Source organism: Nomascus leucogenys, chromosome 21, assembly GCF_006542625.1.
Source record: "Nomascus leucogenys isolate Asia chromosome 21, Asia_NLE_v1, whole genome shotgun sequence".
Taxonomy (NCBI): Eukaryota; Metazoa; Chordata; class Mammalia; order Primates; family Hylobatidae; genus Nomascus; species Nomascus leucogenys.
The window spans coordinates 9692675-9709788 of record NC_044401.1 but is presented as its reverse complement, the minus strand read 5'-3'; the positions used below and the strand labels follow the sequence as shown (position 1 = coordinate 9709788).

Genomic DNA, 17114 nt, shown 5'->3' with positions numbered 1-17114 from the left:
GTTGTTTGCACAAACTTGTAATTTTAATATTTAAAAAGTTGGAAGAGAATGATAATATTAGGTAATGATAATATTACTAATTTTTACTCCATGGATGAGGTGGCATCATGCTATTTCCAATTGATAGTGGCAACCCAAATTGCAGAGTCATGTTGTTAAAAGAATGCATTCCCAAGATTAGATTGGTTAAATGATAACAAATGCACAGAGGTCATTCTGTTGTGACTGAAGCTCAAGTGATTACTAATATACACATTAATACAACAATGTCTCCTAATAATAGAATAATTCTTATAATTCTAGGAACTTTGGGGTGGGGTAGCCTGGAGAAAAAAAAGGTAAGGGTGGCAGATCAATTGGTTTTCCTGCTAGTTGAGATCAACTATCTCTGCCAAAATATTCTTCTCTAATTGCATAAAGTTATATGCAATTGTTAATGGATAAGAATTGTTTACTCTGCCATTCTACCTATTTTAATTTTTTAAAAAAGAGAAATTTGTTGACATTTCAAAGCCTTGATCTCAAACATTTGAGACATAAAAATCCCCTGAGGAGAACATTTTAAACACAGGAAGAAAAGATGCCATCCCCAGAGGATCTGATGCAGGAGGGTTGGCATTTGATCCAGAAATCTGTATATTGCATAAACTCCTAGTTGTTCCTGTTGCTGGTGATCTACAGACATTTTTAGGATAATTGACACTGACAGAACATATTATGTGTGCCTGAAGTGAGCCTTGAATACCAGCAGGTGGCTCTATAACATCTTATATCAGAGACTTTGCAGCTAACTAGCTAACTAGCTAGAAAATAAGGGCTCTGAGGCCTTTATTTCCTCTCAATTACCTTTTCAGGGATTGGAGGTGGCGTGGGAAGGAGAAATGGAAGAGGATGCTGGAATGTGCTGTGGTAGACGGAAATAAATGGATATTAAAACGAATTTTACAATCATCACTTGTTAGTAGCTCCTCTCAAAAGTATTATAGTAGCCACTATTATTAAAATAAATTTTCTGAAAGCATACCAGAAAAACTTAATGTCCAATAAATTTAAAAGACACAGGGGCTCTTAGGGTCTTCCTGAACACCAAGCTTTCAAATCTGGGAGAAACAATCTTATGGCCAGCCATTGCTGCCATTCAGTCTTGTCTCATTACAGAATCCCAGTTGTGGGACATAAATACCAAGTGGGCATGAGATAATATAGACAACGCTACTTCCTGCTTAAGCTGCTGCTTCTCTTCTACCCAGTTTCTCAAGGACACACCACCTGGGTATAATCTGGGAATGGGTCACAGTAACAATGACAAAACAATGGTCTCTGGCTCTACCCCAATCAACAAAACAACTGGATCCCAATCCTCTGTCTGCTGATGTCAGGAATGTGTAAGGTGTATCATGTGTCCACAAGTGTGTGCCTCAGTGTCTCCATTTCCTTGGAGGCTCCTGTAGATCCCCAGTTGCTGCAATGATGTCACTCTTCCTGGAGGTAATTGCTGCTGCTGTCGTCATGTCCCAGCACCACCTATGTTGGTTGCATCTCCTCATTCTCCTCTGATCCTTATCATACGGTCTTTTGGCTTGAGCTGGGTGAAGAAGCTTGGGAATGACTAGGAATAAACTCTACTGGTACGAGGCCATAAAGCAAAGCAGCTTCTACTGCATCCCATGTTTCATTTACTTGGCTCCTCATTTCAGTCCCTTATTCCTTTTCCACCCACCCCACTCCCTAGTCAGAAAAAAAAAAATTGTGTGTGACACATCACTGTGGAACTCAAAGCATCATATAACCTCACTCCCCTCTAGGCAATATCCCTCCACCAAATACATGCCTGTGTTCTGATTCTGCTTGGGATCTGTTCCTTCCCCGTCTAGCACACAGCCTGGGAAGTAAGACAGTGCTAGGGCTTAGCTCTGAGGACCAGGGACAGCCCTGGTCCCAATATCGTTAAATAAATATGCTTCCTCCAAGGCTTTTTGGGTGCCTTTAATCTGGTAAAATCAAGCCGGCTTATCCTGCCAATTACATATGCCTGAATGGCAAGCTGTTTTGGTGCTTTATCTGGGATCCTCACTACTCATTTATCACGTGAATCCAAATAAAACAAACCACTTGTAAAGTACAGATATTTCAAACAATAATGGAGTCTCCAAATAGAGGGCAAAGGCTATAGTCAGCTCTTCAGGAATCCAGCAGGGTCTTTACCATTACATGTCACCTATTATTATTGTAACCCTGGTAAAGGCTGTTTATGAACAAAGCATATTAAAAAGCTTGGAAAATTTTTTTATATTGACAAGAGGGGCCATTGCAGGTTTTTGAGAAGGGAAGCAAAATTATTCACATTGCATTTTGGAAGATAATTATGGCAGAATGGGGAATCGTTGGGGAAATAAGAGTGTAATGGAGAAAAAAATTCCTGAAAACAAATTTGTATATGTATTTACATAAATGAGATTGGTTGTATTCAATAAAAATGGATGAACAGTTTCATGAGGTGTTCAAGTAATAAAAAATAATTTAAGAGGTAGGGAAGCTACTCACTCAGGCCTTATAATTACAGGTCCTTGGGGTGAGAAGTGGGGTTGGGGAGGCAAGCATCAGAGTTAAGAAAGGCCATGCATTTAGTCTCTATGCGCTAGGTCTTTGCATTTTTTTCTCACTTTTCATTGCTTAGATAATTGTTTCAGTGATTTATCTGAAAGACTCTTTATTTCCCCCCAAGCATTCTCCATTCTGCCATAGTTACCTTCCTAAAGTACAATGTGAATCATTTTACTCCCTTTCTCAACAACCTGCAATGGCCATTTTTGTCAATAGAAAAAAAAAAGTGCAACTCTTTAATATGCTTTGGTCATAAACAGCCTTTACCAGGTTTACAATAACAGGTAACATGTAATGGGAAGCCCTTGACACAATGATCAAGAGATTTGGAGTCACAGCTATGCAACTCACTAGCTATGAGATCTTGGACAGAGTTATGTAGCCACTAAGCCTCAGTATCCTTTGTAAAATGGGAACAGTAATAGTATCTAATTCACTGGGCTCATGTGAAGATTAAATAAGAGTAAATGAACTATATTTCCCACTTCTCTCATATGCCACTCTAGTATATTTTCTGTTTCTCACATCTATCATTCATTGTTATAGCTTTGCCTCTGTTTTCCCAGCTACATATGCCTCTCCCATGCCAAAACCCTCCATCCATTTTCCATGAGCAAAACTTTTCTCAGAATTCAAGACCTAGTTTGAATACCACATCCTCTAACAGTGCATCCCTTGGCTCTTCCTGCATCCAAATATATACCTCTTTATTATCCTCCACTGTGTGTCTCTGTTATCCCTTCATTCTGCCTGATATTACAATTTGTAATTCACATATTTGACTCTCTTTTCTACTGGATTATATATTATCTAAGGATCATTTCACTTTTCTTCCACTCCTAGGACCTACCAGAATGATTTATACACAAAAAGCATTCCATTTTGTTGTAATTATTTATTAAAATTTACTTCAAAATTTCAGTCCTCTTGTAATTGAGTTCTCTTCTTTTGATGTCACAATATAGAATGTATAAAAATATGGGTGGATCACGAGGTCAGGAGATGGAGACCATCCTGGCTAACACGGTGAAACCCCGTCTCTACTAAAAATACAACAAATTAGCGGGGCGCGGTGGCGGGCGCCTATAATCCCAGCTACTCGGGAGGCTGAGGCAGGAGAATGGCGTGAACCGGGGAGGCGGAGCTTGCAGGGAGCCGAGATCGCGCCACTGCACTCCAGCCTGGGCGACAGAGCGAAACTCCGTCTCAAAAAAAAAAAAAAATTAACTATCCAAATTCTAAATATTAATTTTTATTTAAAAAATATTTTTCCCTACACCTATGGCATAGTAGGAAAATCCCACTGGTAATTTGGTTTCCATGACATAATATGATAAAAAAAATTATCTTAGAGATTGTTAGCTGAGTTTTTTAAAGCAAATTTATTTTATGATTATAAAAGTTATGTAAAAACATTATAAAATCTTGGAAAAGAGAGAAAAAGCACTGCATATCCTACCTGTCAAACATGAACCTGTTCTGTAAGGCCTTGCTACTCAAAGTGTAGTCTGGGCCAGGATTATCTGCATCGGCTAGAAGCTTGTTGAATATTTAGACTATCAGGTCCATCTCGAATTGATTTAATCAGAATATGATTGATTTACATATTAATATCTGAAAAGCACTGCTCTAAGACACTCCTTAGAACTCAGCAGAGCATGACATTTACCAAGAGTTTTACCAAGAGCTTTTACCAAGCATCTCCCTCCTTCCAATAAATACTGAGCACCTGCTATATGCCAAGTACTGTACTAGACACTGTAATTTCATTTGCTAGATTTTTCCCAGGACTGACTCAGGAATATATGGAAAAAGTGTTGCCCTCCTTTTGAATTGTTTTCTTGGGCAAATCAAGTAACTGTAAATTTAAAATCTGCCAATTTCAGAGAGGTGCAAATCAACTCATTCTGAAGTGGTTCTACTTCAAGTTCTCACTCAGTGATGTTGCTAAGTCTCTAAAATTTGATGCTTTTTTGCTTTTTTTTTTTTTTTTTTTTTTTTTTTTGAGATGGAGTCTCACTCTATCACCAAGCTGGAGTGCAGCGGCGGATCTCGGCTCACTGCAACCTCCGCCCCACCGAGTTCAAGCGATTCTCCTGTCTCAGCCTCCTGAGTAGCTGGGGCTACAGGCATGTGCCACCACACCCAGCTAATTTTTGTATTTTTAGTAGTGATGGGGTTTCACCATGTTTTCCAGGATGGTCTTGATCTCTTGACCTCGTGATCCACCCTTCTCGGCCTCCCAAAGTGCTGGGATTACAGGCATGAGCCACTGTGCCCAGCCAAATTTGATGCTTTCTAAATATCACTCATTCCTTTCCTTAACAGCTGAAAAATAAGGGGAACAAAGGCACTAAAATCAACATTTCACAGTAGAGACTAAATAATACATTGTGTTTGCCTTACACCGCTTCCACAAAGTTTTGTGTTTGGAAATTTTAGGCTGAAGAGAAGCCCTGAAAGCTGTCACTTCAAAAATAAATCTTAAGATATTACTTCACAGAGTGATCTTTCTAGGAGAGTGGGTGGGAGGAAAAAGCCCAAAAACATTGTTGATACAAACAGGTAGGTGACATATTACCAATATCCTGTGGTATACTTAAAAACAAAGAATACCATGTTTATACTGAAGTACCCTTTAAGCATTGGAAGATATATGAAAAATATTACACACTTTCTTAACATACAAGTGATAATCCTCCAGACCAAACCAAACAAACAAAACAGAAAAACTGGGAATATTATGCAGCAAAGCAGGTTTAAATGAATGTTAAGAATAGCCTGGAAAAGGAAATATTGATAAGATGTCAAAAGGGGCCACTATGCAGCAGGAGTTATGTGTATGGAAAGGTGGTTTGGGGCTCAGGAGATAAGGTGGGGCCATTTGGTGATTAAATGTTAGCTGACCTACAGATCTGTATATGAGCCTTCAGTCTTGTCTTAGCTCAGGCAACCGCTTTCTTTCCCCATAAGGTCCTCTGGAGTTACTGAGGACCTGCCTGGCCTGGAGACTTCCAGGACCCCTACCATCAAGCCCTCTGGAACCCTACCATCAACCCCTCCGGGTCCCTACCATCAAGCCCAGGGTGCTTTTCTTGATTTGTCTGTTTGCCAGGATGTCCCTGTGATTTTCATGTGCAAAGTCCTCAGATCAGCAGAGACCTCGTAGTTTTCCGTCACGGAGAAGTACCATTTGAAGGAGTAGGGAACACTGCAGAAAGCAGGGAAATGGGTTTGTATGCCTACGAGCCTCCATACTAGCGAGACTCGTTCCAAAATGGGATTTCCAATAGTGCCACCACATTCAGCTCCCTGAATGCTTTCAGACTTTCATTTCATCTACTAAAGGGAATTATATCAGCAACCCTCCCTGCCTGGTGGGGGTACTGTGAAGAGCAAATGGGACAAGGAATTTGAAAGAAAGTTCCAAACAACAGGACAATACAAATACGTTTCATTATTGCCTCCTCTGTAAAATGGGAATAACTGCACAGAACTGCTGCGTAGTGATGTGTAGGTGAAGCTTAATTATGTAATGCCTGAAACACAAACCATCCTAGATGTTGTCATCCAAATATGAGATACAGCACCTTTCTGGGCCTCTTACCTATCATATTTCTGCTGCTTCTGTGGTTTACGGAAAATGTAACCCTTTCCGTGTGTTTATGGGTGTGTGTGTGCGCGCATGTCTGAAAGAAGGAAGGAAACATTAGCGGTCGCGGTGAACATCTGAGTGCTGACTGTGTGAGGGGCTGGAGGAAAGAGGACCTACCTATCTGAGGACCGACTGGCCGAAGCCTGCAAGTTTCCACGAATGCAGTCGCTGCCGCGGCGTCTGTCTACACACACACACACAGAGGAAGGCAGGAGTAACGGAGGGAGGAGACTGCGGAGCAGGGGAGGCGTGGGAGCGGGACAGAGGGGCAGCCCAGAAGGCGCTGGCCAATCGGAACGCGCTCCGCCAGCGGCCAATCACGGGCCGCCGAGCCCGGCAAATCTGCCCGGCAGTGCGGGGAGGGGCTGCTGGGAGTCGGGGTGCAGCCTGCTGCACTTCTGTGTGTCTTTCAGGACGCCACAGGGCAGGGGGCGTCTGTGCAGAGAAGCGGGGGAGTGAGTAGCAGGCAGGCCCAGCTTGTGTACCAGCCCAGTGACATATATAGAAACATAAATCAGGCTAGAGCCGGCGCGCCTGGGCGCGCACAAGTGTATGGACCCGCAGGCGTGTCTGTACACTGGGTGGGCACCTGTCTTGTGAGTGGCTCCGGGTGTGGCTGCTCCTCAGACTTTCAGTTTCTGTAAGATTTATCTCTAGGGGCCTACCTTCCCCCCATCTCCAGAGGGGAACGTAAGAAGTTTAACGGAGCTGGGACTGAGCAGATTAAGGGAGTGGAGCAGAGGCTGGGCCGGAGAGAGTGGGGACTGCGAGTGCTAGTGGGTAAGGATCCATCTGTTTGCCCGGTCCCCCAGCCAGAAAGGCATTTTGGAAAGACTGGCGTGGCAAGCGTCGCCCTGAAACGTCCACAGAGCCCGAGAAGTGATGATCACTGAGTGAGTGGCACTGGGCTGAGACTGGCCAGTTTGTTAACAACAGGGATGCTAGCAGTTAGGAAGGCCAGGAGGAAACTCAGGATGGGGACCATCTGCTCCCCCAACCCCAGCGGGACAAAGACATCATCGGAGGTCTGCAATGCCGACTGGATGGCCTCGCTCCCCCCTCACCTCCACAACCTCCCCCTTTCCAATCTGGCAATCCCAGGTATTCGTCTATTCCTACTTGTTCCCACTGTATTTAATTCTGCCATTTTAGTGTTGTTAAGGGGTTGGGTTGCTTTTCTATTGTGCTGAGAAATTAATTGTCAGTGACCCCTTTTTATTTCCAAACCAAAAACTTAACACTGAAGCAGCTGCTTTAAAGAGATTTCAGTACACTGCATCATTGGTAAAAGGACTCATGAAAACAGAAGCATCATGGTTTTTGCTTGTGGTTTTTTTGTTTGTTTGTTTGTTTGTTTGCTTATATTTGCTAGCCCCATTCTAAGAATATTATCCTTCTTACTGTTGTTATGTGTATGTGAGGGGTGCATTGACTTAAATCACTTGAAGGGGAAATCAAAGGTAATGAATTAAAAGTCACAAACAATTTAGATCTGGATCAAAATTAAAACTGAAAAATATTTTATTTCTCATTTATCGGACCTTGTGTATTGGAAAAACAAAAAATGGATAAGCATTAGAGAATAGGTTCAGAATCAGAACTGAGTATAAAGACACATTTTTGTTGTTAGAAAAGCCAGAATAGAGAATGCAGACTCTCATCACAGGCAGTCATTAGGTGTGATGAGGTGGTGGTGTTTGAAGCTTTGTCTCTGTATGTATGTATGTATACAGGTGTCTGCCTGACTGATTTAGAACTGCAGCCTTGAAAAGCACTTCTGCTCCAGCCACTGTCTCTCTGCCGGAGGTTTTATGCCTTGACATCATTTGTTAAATGTGTCCTCTTCCTTCCACTCAGAAGGTGGTTATTGTATGATTTCTAGGGAAGGATATTTGGACAGTGAGTTTGGCCTGGTGTGCTGAGCAAGTCCTACAAATGCTGATACTGGAAAGCACTCCTAGAAGCAGGGGATGGACTACTGCCAATCCTTTCTTTCACTCGGAGACATACAATTGAAGTTCACCCACAGACTACCAGACAAACTCCCAAGCATTCCCTAGACCCGTCTGGGTTTTTTTGAGGTTTGATTGGTTTTTTTGTTTGTTTGTTTTTGGTGGCTGAAAATCTGACCTCATGCTACTCCCAATCTTTGCTTTCTGTGCACGAGGAAGAGCAGTGCTGGCTTCACATGCAGGCTTTTCTTTACTCACCTCCTCTTTTGGGTGTCTTCCAGGTTCATTGTCCTCATAGGCCCCAGTTGCTTTTGAGCAAGGAGAGGGCTGCGAAATTTCTTTATAGTTATGATCATGTATGTTTTATCAGCCATTGACTACAGCTCCTTGGGAAATGCCAGACGGGCATGCTTCAGAACAGGTCTTTTCCATGTTTAATTGGTGCCTGTGGAGTTGTCACTGAAATGATGCATGGGCCACTTTTAACATTAGTCATTTGCCTTCAGGCATTCTGATGGAATTATTTTGTTGAGTGATATGGCAGGTAATATGTGTTTGCAAACAGAATGGCATCTTAGGCAGGCCCTAAATGGCTGTGTCATTCAGGGCATGTCCGGGGTAGGTTGGGGCTTCCTCCTTCCTTGTTGTACTTTGGATGGCTCAAACCATAACACCAGCTCTGCTAGTGGGTTAGCTGTGTACTCTGACCCCGTGACTGTAGAAAGGAGTTGGGCATTTGTTCTGTGATCCGTAGGATATTTCACAGTTACTAGAATTGCTAGGGTAGCGGGGGAGCAAATAGCTGGAGCCAGCTGCTGAAACTGGAAATTATATGATTAGCCACCATGGAGATCACGCGAATTCTTTCACCCTGCTTTGTGAAGTCCGGTCCTGCTAAGCAAAAAGAAAAAAAAATGGCTTTGACTCCTCAAAAGATGCTGAATTCACTACTGTGAAATGCCGTTTCCTCAGCAGTGGAAAGGACATTAAGTGTATGTATGTGTAGGCTCAAGACAAGAAAATCACATATTAAATGCTAGCCATTCATGGACTTCCCCCTACTAGTTCTCTTTCCTCTACCTCGAGCTTCATACTCACCAGATAAAGGCTAGCAGTCAAGTTCTACCAATCCTTGCTGAGAAATCCTGAAATATAGAAGGGATTTGGGAAATGGGGGCCATCATCGTCCCCCCACTTCCTCTTTAACTCTTCCCTCTTATCATCATCTGCATCATAATAGCTATTATGTACTGAGCACTACCACACAGCACCCATTGGCATACATTACCTCCAGTCCTCATAACTCCATGAAGTAGGTATTAACATCCTCACTTTAGAGTTAAGAAAATTATCGTTCAAAGAGGGTAAGTAATTTTCTCAAGATCGCACAAATAGTAAGTGGTAGATGTTGTATTTAAGCCCCTGTGTAGCTGCAAAACCCAGGCACTGTCTCTGTGCCCCTGAGGGGTCCTTGGGAATGGCAGAGCAGTGGGTGTAGTCTTTAACTGAAAGTCAGTTTCTTCAAACCATCCTCTGCAGTGAATGAAAGAATTTTTAAAAGCGAGTGGTATTTGTCTAAGTGATTATCACTTTGAATATATAGGTAGATATATACATATTATATGCACATATACTTATGTACATATATACATATTATATATACATATGCCTGTTTAGAATTGAAACCAGTAAGTTTTAAATTCAATTTTAGTGCTTCAACCTGTTGTGTGTGTGTGCGCACGTGTGTGCATGTCCAGATGCCCAATCTGGGGCATCTATAGGACTGGGTCAGATCTATCAGGATGGCGATGGGGCGGGGGACACGGGAAAGGGCAAGCCTTCTGGCAACAATAGCAGAAATTAGATGGAGTAAACTATGTCACGTTTGAGTGCACCTGCTGCCTTTGCCTAAGTCTTGATGGGAGAGAACATGTGTGAATGTGCACCTCTCAACAGAGCCTTGATGTATTATTTTACTTCCGCAACTGTTAAGAACACCTGTTAATGGCCAATACCACCAAACATATTAAAATATCTTGGAGAAGAACCTCAAAATAATTCTCATTGCTAACTGTATAGAATCATTTGATGTCTGAAGGATAAAGGATCCAGACATCATAAAAGACAGATTTTTAAATTAAAGCTTTAAACTCTACAAGCATTTTCACTGAGTTTTGTGAAAGCATGATATTCTCTGTGGACAAATGGACTAATGGGAAGACATTTCTCTATAACGTATACTGCTTTTCATTGAATTTTTTTCTCTGTACATTTTAATGCTATTCCATTTTTTAAAAAACACTTTCTTATTAAATGTAAACTACTTGGTTTACATTTTGGGAAGTTTCTATTGGGAAGAGCCTTGAACTTAAGGGTTGCAAAATTTATTGTTGATTCTTGCTGTGTGATATTGAAGAAGTATCTAAATTTCTCAGGACATAGTTTCTTTACTTGTAATTAAGATATTGGGTTAAATGAAATATAGAGTCCTTTCCAGATTAAAAATTATGTGATTAATTTGAGGTTTGTTTGTTAGTTTTATTTTGTTGCCTGTTCTTTGTCCAATGTAGAAAGAGCTGGAAGGAATGATTGGGTCATTTTCGGTCTAAAGGCTATTTCTTTTATGCCTCTTCAAAACAAGAAAATGTGTAAACAAGGTTTCACAATTGCCAGAATGAAGCAGGGTCTATTCACTTTAGCGTCTTAAAAGGGGCTGTAGATTACTTGATGTAAATGAACTTTTACCTCACCAGACCCTAAGTGCACTTTAAGAAACCTCCATAGATATATATATATATGTGTGTGTGTATATATGTATACATACACATATATGTGTGTATATATATGTATATACACACATATATGTATATATGTACCTTCATCATACATAGTTTTTTAAAAAAGAACTAATTAGAATAAATTTTAAACCAGAGATATAAATAACATGTTACAGAAGCACACAGAATGGAAAGATTAATTCCACCTTCTGAGATTAGGAACTACCTTGTTGAGAAAATAGCATTTGATCTAGAATTTGAGGAATGGTCAGGACTTCAAGGGATATGGGTTGAGGGTCAGGGTTGGGAAGGAGGCTTTCCAGGTGGAATGGGGGTATATGGGAGTAAACGGGAGTATATGAGGGAAATGGCTAGAGGACACCCTCTCTGGTCCCTCCATATCCCTGTTATAGTTTCTTTGTCATAGTACTTCTCAACACATTGTTATTTTTAAGTGTATGTTTTTCCCATGTGAACAACTTGCTGACAGAAAATATCTTATTTTCCTTTATAATCCTAAATCACAGTAGAAGGTAGCAGCGCAGTCATTGGTGACAGTTGAGTGAATAATTGAAAGTATGGAAAGTATGGAGTAAGAATGCTAGAAACATGGTTTGCAGCCACCATCGTTTTTCATTGTTGATCAGAGCTGAACAGATTGGTTAAGTTCAGCTTTCACAAATAGCCACATGAAACCATATGAAGATTTTCCAATCCATTTCTTGTTATTGCGCATAATATTCCTGAAGATTAGGCTTGATAAGGCTCATCACTAAGCCCCATTAGAAATGAAAATTTTGAGGCCGAAAATGGTCACAAGAGTCAGAAGCAGAGCCCTGGTGTAACTTCTTTTCTAGGAGCAATTCTTTCACCCAACATCCCTCCTGCCTTCCTTCTTCCCTTGTCAAATTAGAGCTTTTCATCTTTGCTGCCTGGCTGCTGCCTCTCCCAGATCTCATTTCTTGTTCCCCTCTTTGCTTTCTTTCCACTGACCTGACCTGGTCCCCTGCCGTCCCTTGCCAGGGTCAACCCTTCGACAGGTGCTCCTCACTGCTCTCCGATTCCCAGACGATTCTCTCTTCTCATGTTGCTAGTGATCATTCCCTTCTTTTCTTTTCTACCTTTCTGGAATCCTATCCTTTTCTTAGCAGTTTTGCCCTTGAGCACTTAGTGATTTCTATAGGTCTTCCTCCTGTGGCCCCACACCCTCTTCCCACATGTGTGACATGGAGACAAAATCCCTTAGTGGAGCAGGATGGAGTCATTACTCAGATCTTGCTTCTGAAAGTTGAACCAGATCTGGCCTATCTAAAAGAGATTTGGAGACCACCCCAAAAGAGCACAAAATAAATTGTGTAACAAGAAGTTTTGGTTGGCTCTACTTTGAGGATAGTATGAACCATGAGTTGGCCCTAAAACAAATCCATTTTCCTACAGGATTTGAGGTTGTGGGAAACCAAGGACCAAGCTGAATCTACCAAGGCTGACTCAATCATGAAAAAAAAAACCATACAAGACCAAAATTGTCTCTTAAATGAGGATAGTTTATTTTTGTTTTGTTTCACTTTTTCTCCCCTCAGTGGCCATGGTGAAAAATAAAAAGACGCTATGACTGTGGTGGTTCCATTAGTAGGTTTCACTCTTAAAAAGGCTCATCATTTCTCTAGCCATCTCTCCTCCCGCAAATCACAAAAGCCACAAAGAATTCCTGAATCACACATGTCTATAAAAAGAAAGATCATGGATTGGTTAAGAGTATGAATGCAACAGCCAGACTATCTGGATTTAAATACTGACTCTGCCCTTTACAAGCAGTGTGACTTTGGACAAATTACTTAACCTCTCTGTGCCTCAGTGTCCTTCTCTGTAACACAAGTAATCTATGCACCACCTCATTTCTTAGCGTGAGAAATAAATTAATTCATATAGTATGCTTTCTGTCACAAAATAAGCACTATATAATAATAACAATTGTTATTATGTATCTTTTTAAAAAAAATCAATCAGAACATTCATTTATTGAAAGCCTGTGCCTGGAATGGACAACAAAAAAGAGGTGTAAAATGCAGTTCATACCCTCAGGTAATTTACAATCTAGTTAAGGAGCTGACTGTCCAATTAAACAGTCTGACTCAGTGTTCTCTGTCTGATCAGATTAGGGTAATTTGAATGGTTACCCTGCAAAGGAGGCTTTAAAGTTAAGGGAAGGATACATGGAGGGTTGCCCAGGATATGAGTGCCAAGAGTGTCTTAGATGCAATATGGAGTGGCTGATCAAGACAGCCAGAAAACTTTCTTTAATTATTTACTCTGTCCTGTCCCATCCCAAATTCAGCTGTCAGACTTTGTCATCCCAAGACATCCAGAGCCTTTGGGAAAAGCTCAGCCCTCTGTGACAGAAGCCTGTTGTTAACTTTTTTCTGCTCTCCTCATTTCTTCATCACTTGCCCTCCTAACCCAGTCATTTTATTCCTAGCTCGAGAGTGGGAATGTTACAAAATGCTTTCCTTTGAACAAATCCTTATACATGTTTTATAATTCCTTCCCCCAGCTATTGGAATAATTGCTTCATCATCCCTCCAAACACATACATCACCCACACATGCAACACATACACCACCCATTACCCAAAACACACACATGCACAGATACTTAGCCATGACATTAGCCTCAGCCTCAACCTCCACTGGGCCCAAATCTCAATACCTGCTATCGTTCACCAGTCATAAATGTCTTGCGAAACATGCCCACTGACACTTCAGACCCTTGGAGCATGCTGCTTCCACCTGCAAGCTCCTCTCTCAGACATGTTTCTGAAGCTGAGGAGATGGTTTCTAACACGTGATCTGACCTGACCTCCACTAGATTGACAGGTAGCTTCTACATCTCTCTCCTGCCTCTAGGAAGTTAGGAGCACAGGCACACTAAAGGTAATGCTAGTGAAGTGCTTTAGCGTCCTGCAACTTTGCCTCTGGGAAAATCGCAAACCACTTTGCCAATGCTGACTAACCCCAATTACAGTTTCAATCCAGGCCTGCAGAGGAGGGATTATTTGTAGACATTATAATAGGTGGGTGTGTTTGTGTGTGTGAAAAGAATTTGAACACGCATCAAGAACCAAATTTAGGTGGAGGAGATCTGTGACTAAATTTATTTTAGTATTTACATTTGTGGTTAAGCAGGAGTCCTTCCACCTTCTCTCTTGTGTTGTTAAACATCGATAGGAATTTGGATTATATTACTGAACACTGTGAGGATCAAAGTACATGGGAGGATTGTATTAGTAGGTCTCTAGGTAACTTCAAGATAAAACAGGTTGAGCTACAGAGGTCTGCATTGCTCTAAGGGGGATGCCTAGGTTATATTATCTGTGAAACACAGGCAGTCTTTTGTGGATGCATTGTCTACTAAGCAGCTAAAATTTTCTAAGAAAATAACAGGTTGGGAGTTTTTTGTTAATGTCCAATTACTCTAGAACTGTCAGCTGTAAAGTATCATTTCTTCTTAGAGAATGTTCTATCATTATTTTTATTTCTGTTCAGACCTGACAAGATGAAAATAAAGGAAAAAATAGTACACATTTGTGTGCTATAATGCAAATGTCTTGGAGTGTGGCAGCAGTCTGCAGTAGTGGTGGAACTGAAAAATGCCTAGGCCCTGTCAGACTGAGATGAATATTTTATGAACATGTATGATTTGGAGGCTTATATATGAAAAGCATTATTTTTAAAGTGTGATTGAAACCAGATATACCCCTCCCCAAATAAATGCCAAAAAGAGAAAGGTGAAAACAGCGTTCTTGTCCACCCTCCCCAGGTTTGAGTTTAGGTGATCATCTTGGCAGTAGGTATCCATATGGATCCTCAGAAGAATTATATGAGTGTGTTGTGTTAATTTGGCTAAAAATATACATCAGTGCCTGCATGCTCCTTTTGCTTCTTTTGGTTCTCATTGCCTATATTTAAAAAATTGTATTCATTTACAGGAAAATCATTAACTCAAAAGGTATTTACTGAATGCCATTTTGTGCCAGGTACTGTGTTAAATCAGGTGATCACACAGATCGGTAAGATTCTTCTCCTTGTTCTTCATGAAAATATGACCTTAGAAGAAAGCCAAAATTCAAACATGATAGAGAAAATGTATGGGGTCTGTAACACTCAGAAAACCAATACCCAATTCTGTTACTGGTAGTAGGAGGAAAGCTTGGTGGGTTGGACTTCCAAGAGCACCCCTGGGTTGAAATATAAATAGCAAGGAGTAGAAAGCCAGGTGTCCCAGTGCAGAGGGACCAAGGAGTCAGACAGCATGGTGACCTTGGGCAAAGCCAAGCAGACTGGTGTGGTTACAGCATGGAATTTATTTAAAGAAAGGAATAGATATGAGGCTGGGAAAGTAGGCAAGAACTAGATCCTAATGAGCCTTATATGGCCATGCCAAGATTGAATGTCATCCTGATGGCAAAAAGCAGACATTGAAAGAGTTAGTCAGAAGTGGGTGGAAAGCCACCCCCACCAAAAAAAAATAACTGCATAAGAGTGAAGTGAAACAAAATGACCCAGCAGTTATTAGGGATACTGTGGGTTAAGATGAGAAACTCATTGTTTCTTTCACTCTATTCAACACTTGTATGTTAATTTTCTTCCATATACTGGGCTCTCTCCTAGGCACTGGTGATTCAGTGATGATCAATACAGACATGGTCCTTGACTTCAAAGAGCTGACAGTCTAGTTGGAGAAATGGACATTTAATCAAGCAGTTATAACACAATATGCTATGTAGGATGACTGGAGAGGTATACATTACTGCTGGAAGAAGCATATAGCAAGGGCATCTTAACAAGACTAGGGAGGCCTCCTGAAGGAAGTTATGAATAAACTATACCCTGAAAAATACACAGAAATTAGCCCTCAGGATAAGATAAACACAGTAAGGATGCTCTAGAAGGGGAAATAAAATGGGTGAGGATCTTGAAGAGGGAATGGCCCATTTAACAAACCAAAATAGTTTATTATGGTTGTACTGTGGGTTGCAAGAAGGAGAATGTCAGGGAGTAAAGTGGCAACATACTTAGAGGTCTTAAAAGCCATGTTAGGCCAGGCGCGGTGGCTCATACCTGTAATCCCAGCAATTTGGGAGGCCAAGGCAGGCAGATCACAAGGTCAAGAGATCGAGACCAGCCTGGTCAACATGGTGAAACTCCATCTCTACTCAAAATAGAAAAATTAGGTGGGTGTGGTGGCATGCGCCTGTAGTCCCAGCTACTCGGGAGGCTGAGACAGGAGAATTGCTTGAACCCGGGAGGCAGAGGTTGCAATCAGCTGAGATTGCGCCATTGCACTCCAGACTGGTGACAGAACGAGACTCCATCTAAAAAAAAAAAAAAAAAAAAAAAAGCCAAGTTAAAGTTATCTTACTTCGGGCTGGGCACAGTGGCTCATGCCTGTAATACCAGCACTTTGGAAAGCTGAGGCTGGTGGATCACTTGAGGTCAGGAGTTTGAGACTAGCCTGGCCAACATGGTGAAACTCCGTCTCTACTAAAAATACAAAAATTAGCCAGGCATGGTGGCGGGCGCCTGTAATCCCAGCTACCTGGGAGACTGAGGCAGGAGAATCACTTGAACCCAGGAGGCAGAGGTTGCAGAGAGCCAAGATCATGCCACTGCATTCCAGCCTGGGCAACAGAGCAAAACTCCATCTTTAAAAAAAAAAAAAAAAAATGTTAACTAACTTTACCTGAACAGGAGTGGGAAGGGTTTTAAGCATGCAAATCACAAGGTCAACTTTGTGTTTTGGAAAGATCATGCTGCAGCACAAAGTATATGGGAACTAGGAAGTACTGTAACCAAGGGGACCAATTAGGTTGCTGATGAGGTCATCCAAGTGGGAGGTGACCCTGACCTGAGGAGGAGGGTGACAGCATGGACAAAGAAAAAGAGAAAGTGTCAGCAGGACTTGGTGATTAATTGGAGGGCAAAAGAGAAGGCGCAAGGAGCTTGGGTGAGAGAGAGGAAGTTGGTGGCATTCTCAGGAATATGGATAAAGGAGAAGGAGCAGGTTTAGAGATGGAGGAAGGAAGCAGGTGCTTAGTCTAGGGCATGCTGAATTTGAGGCACCTGTGGG

General features: G+C 41.5%; 2 protein-coding genes across 4 annotated transcripts in view; one reads left to right on the top strand and one right to left on the bottom strand.

The window, feature by feature from the left end:
* The window catches only part of ZBED2 (zinc finger BED-type containing 2), a 78769-nt gene extending 72326 nt beyond the window's left edge, over positions 1-6443 (bottom strand). The window contains exon 1 of the mRNA XM_030801823.1: positions 6377-6443. The gene's annotated coding sequence lies outside the window, so the exon portion shown is untranslated. The remainder of the gene's footprint in view (positions 1-6376) is intronic.
* A 173-nt stretch (positions 6444-6616) lies between these two features.
* The window catches only part of PLCXD2 (phosphatidylinositol specific phospholipase C X domain containing 2), a 165350-nt gene continuing 154852 nt past the window's right edge, over positions 6617-17114 (top strand). For all 3 annotated transcript variants that reach the window (XM_012501072.1, XM_012501071.1, XM_003261798.3), the window contains exon 1: positions 6617-7360. In XM_012501072.1, coding sequence (XP_012356526.1) covers positions 7198-7360 — 163 coding nt within the window. In that variant the 5' untranslated portion in view covers positions 6617-7197. The remainder of the gene's footprint in view (positions 7361-17114) is intronic.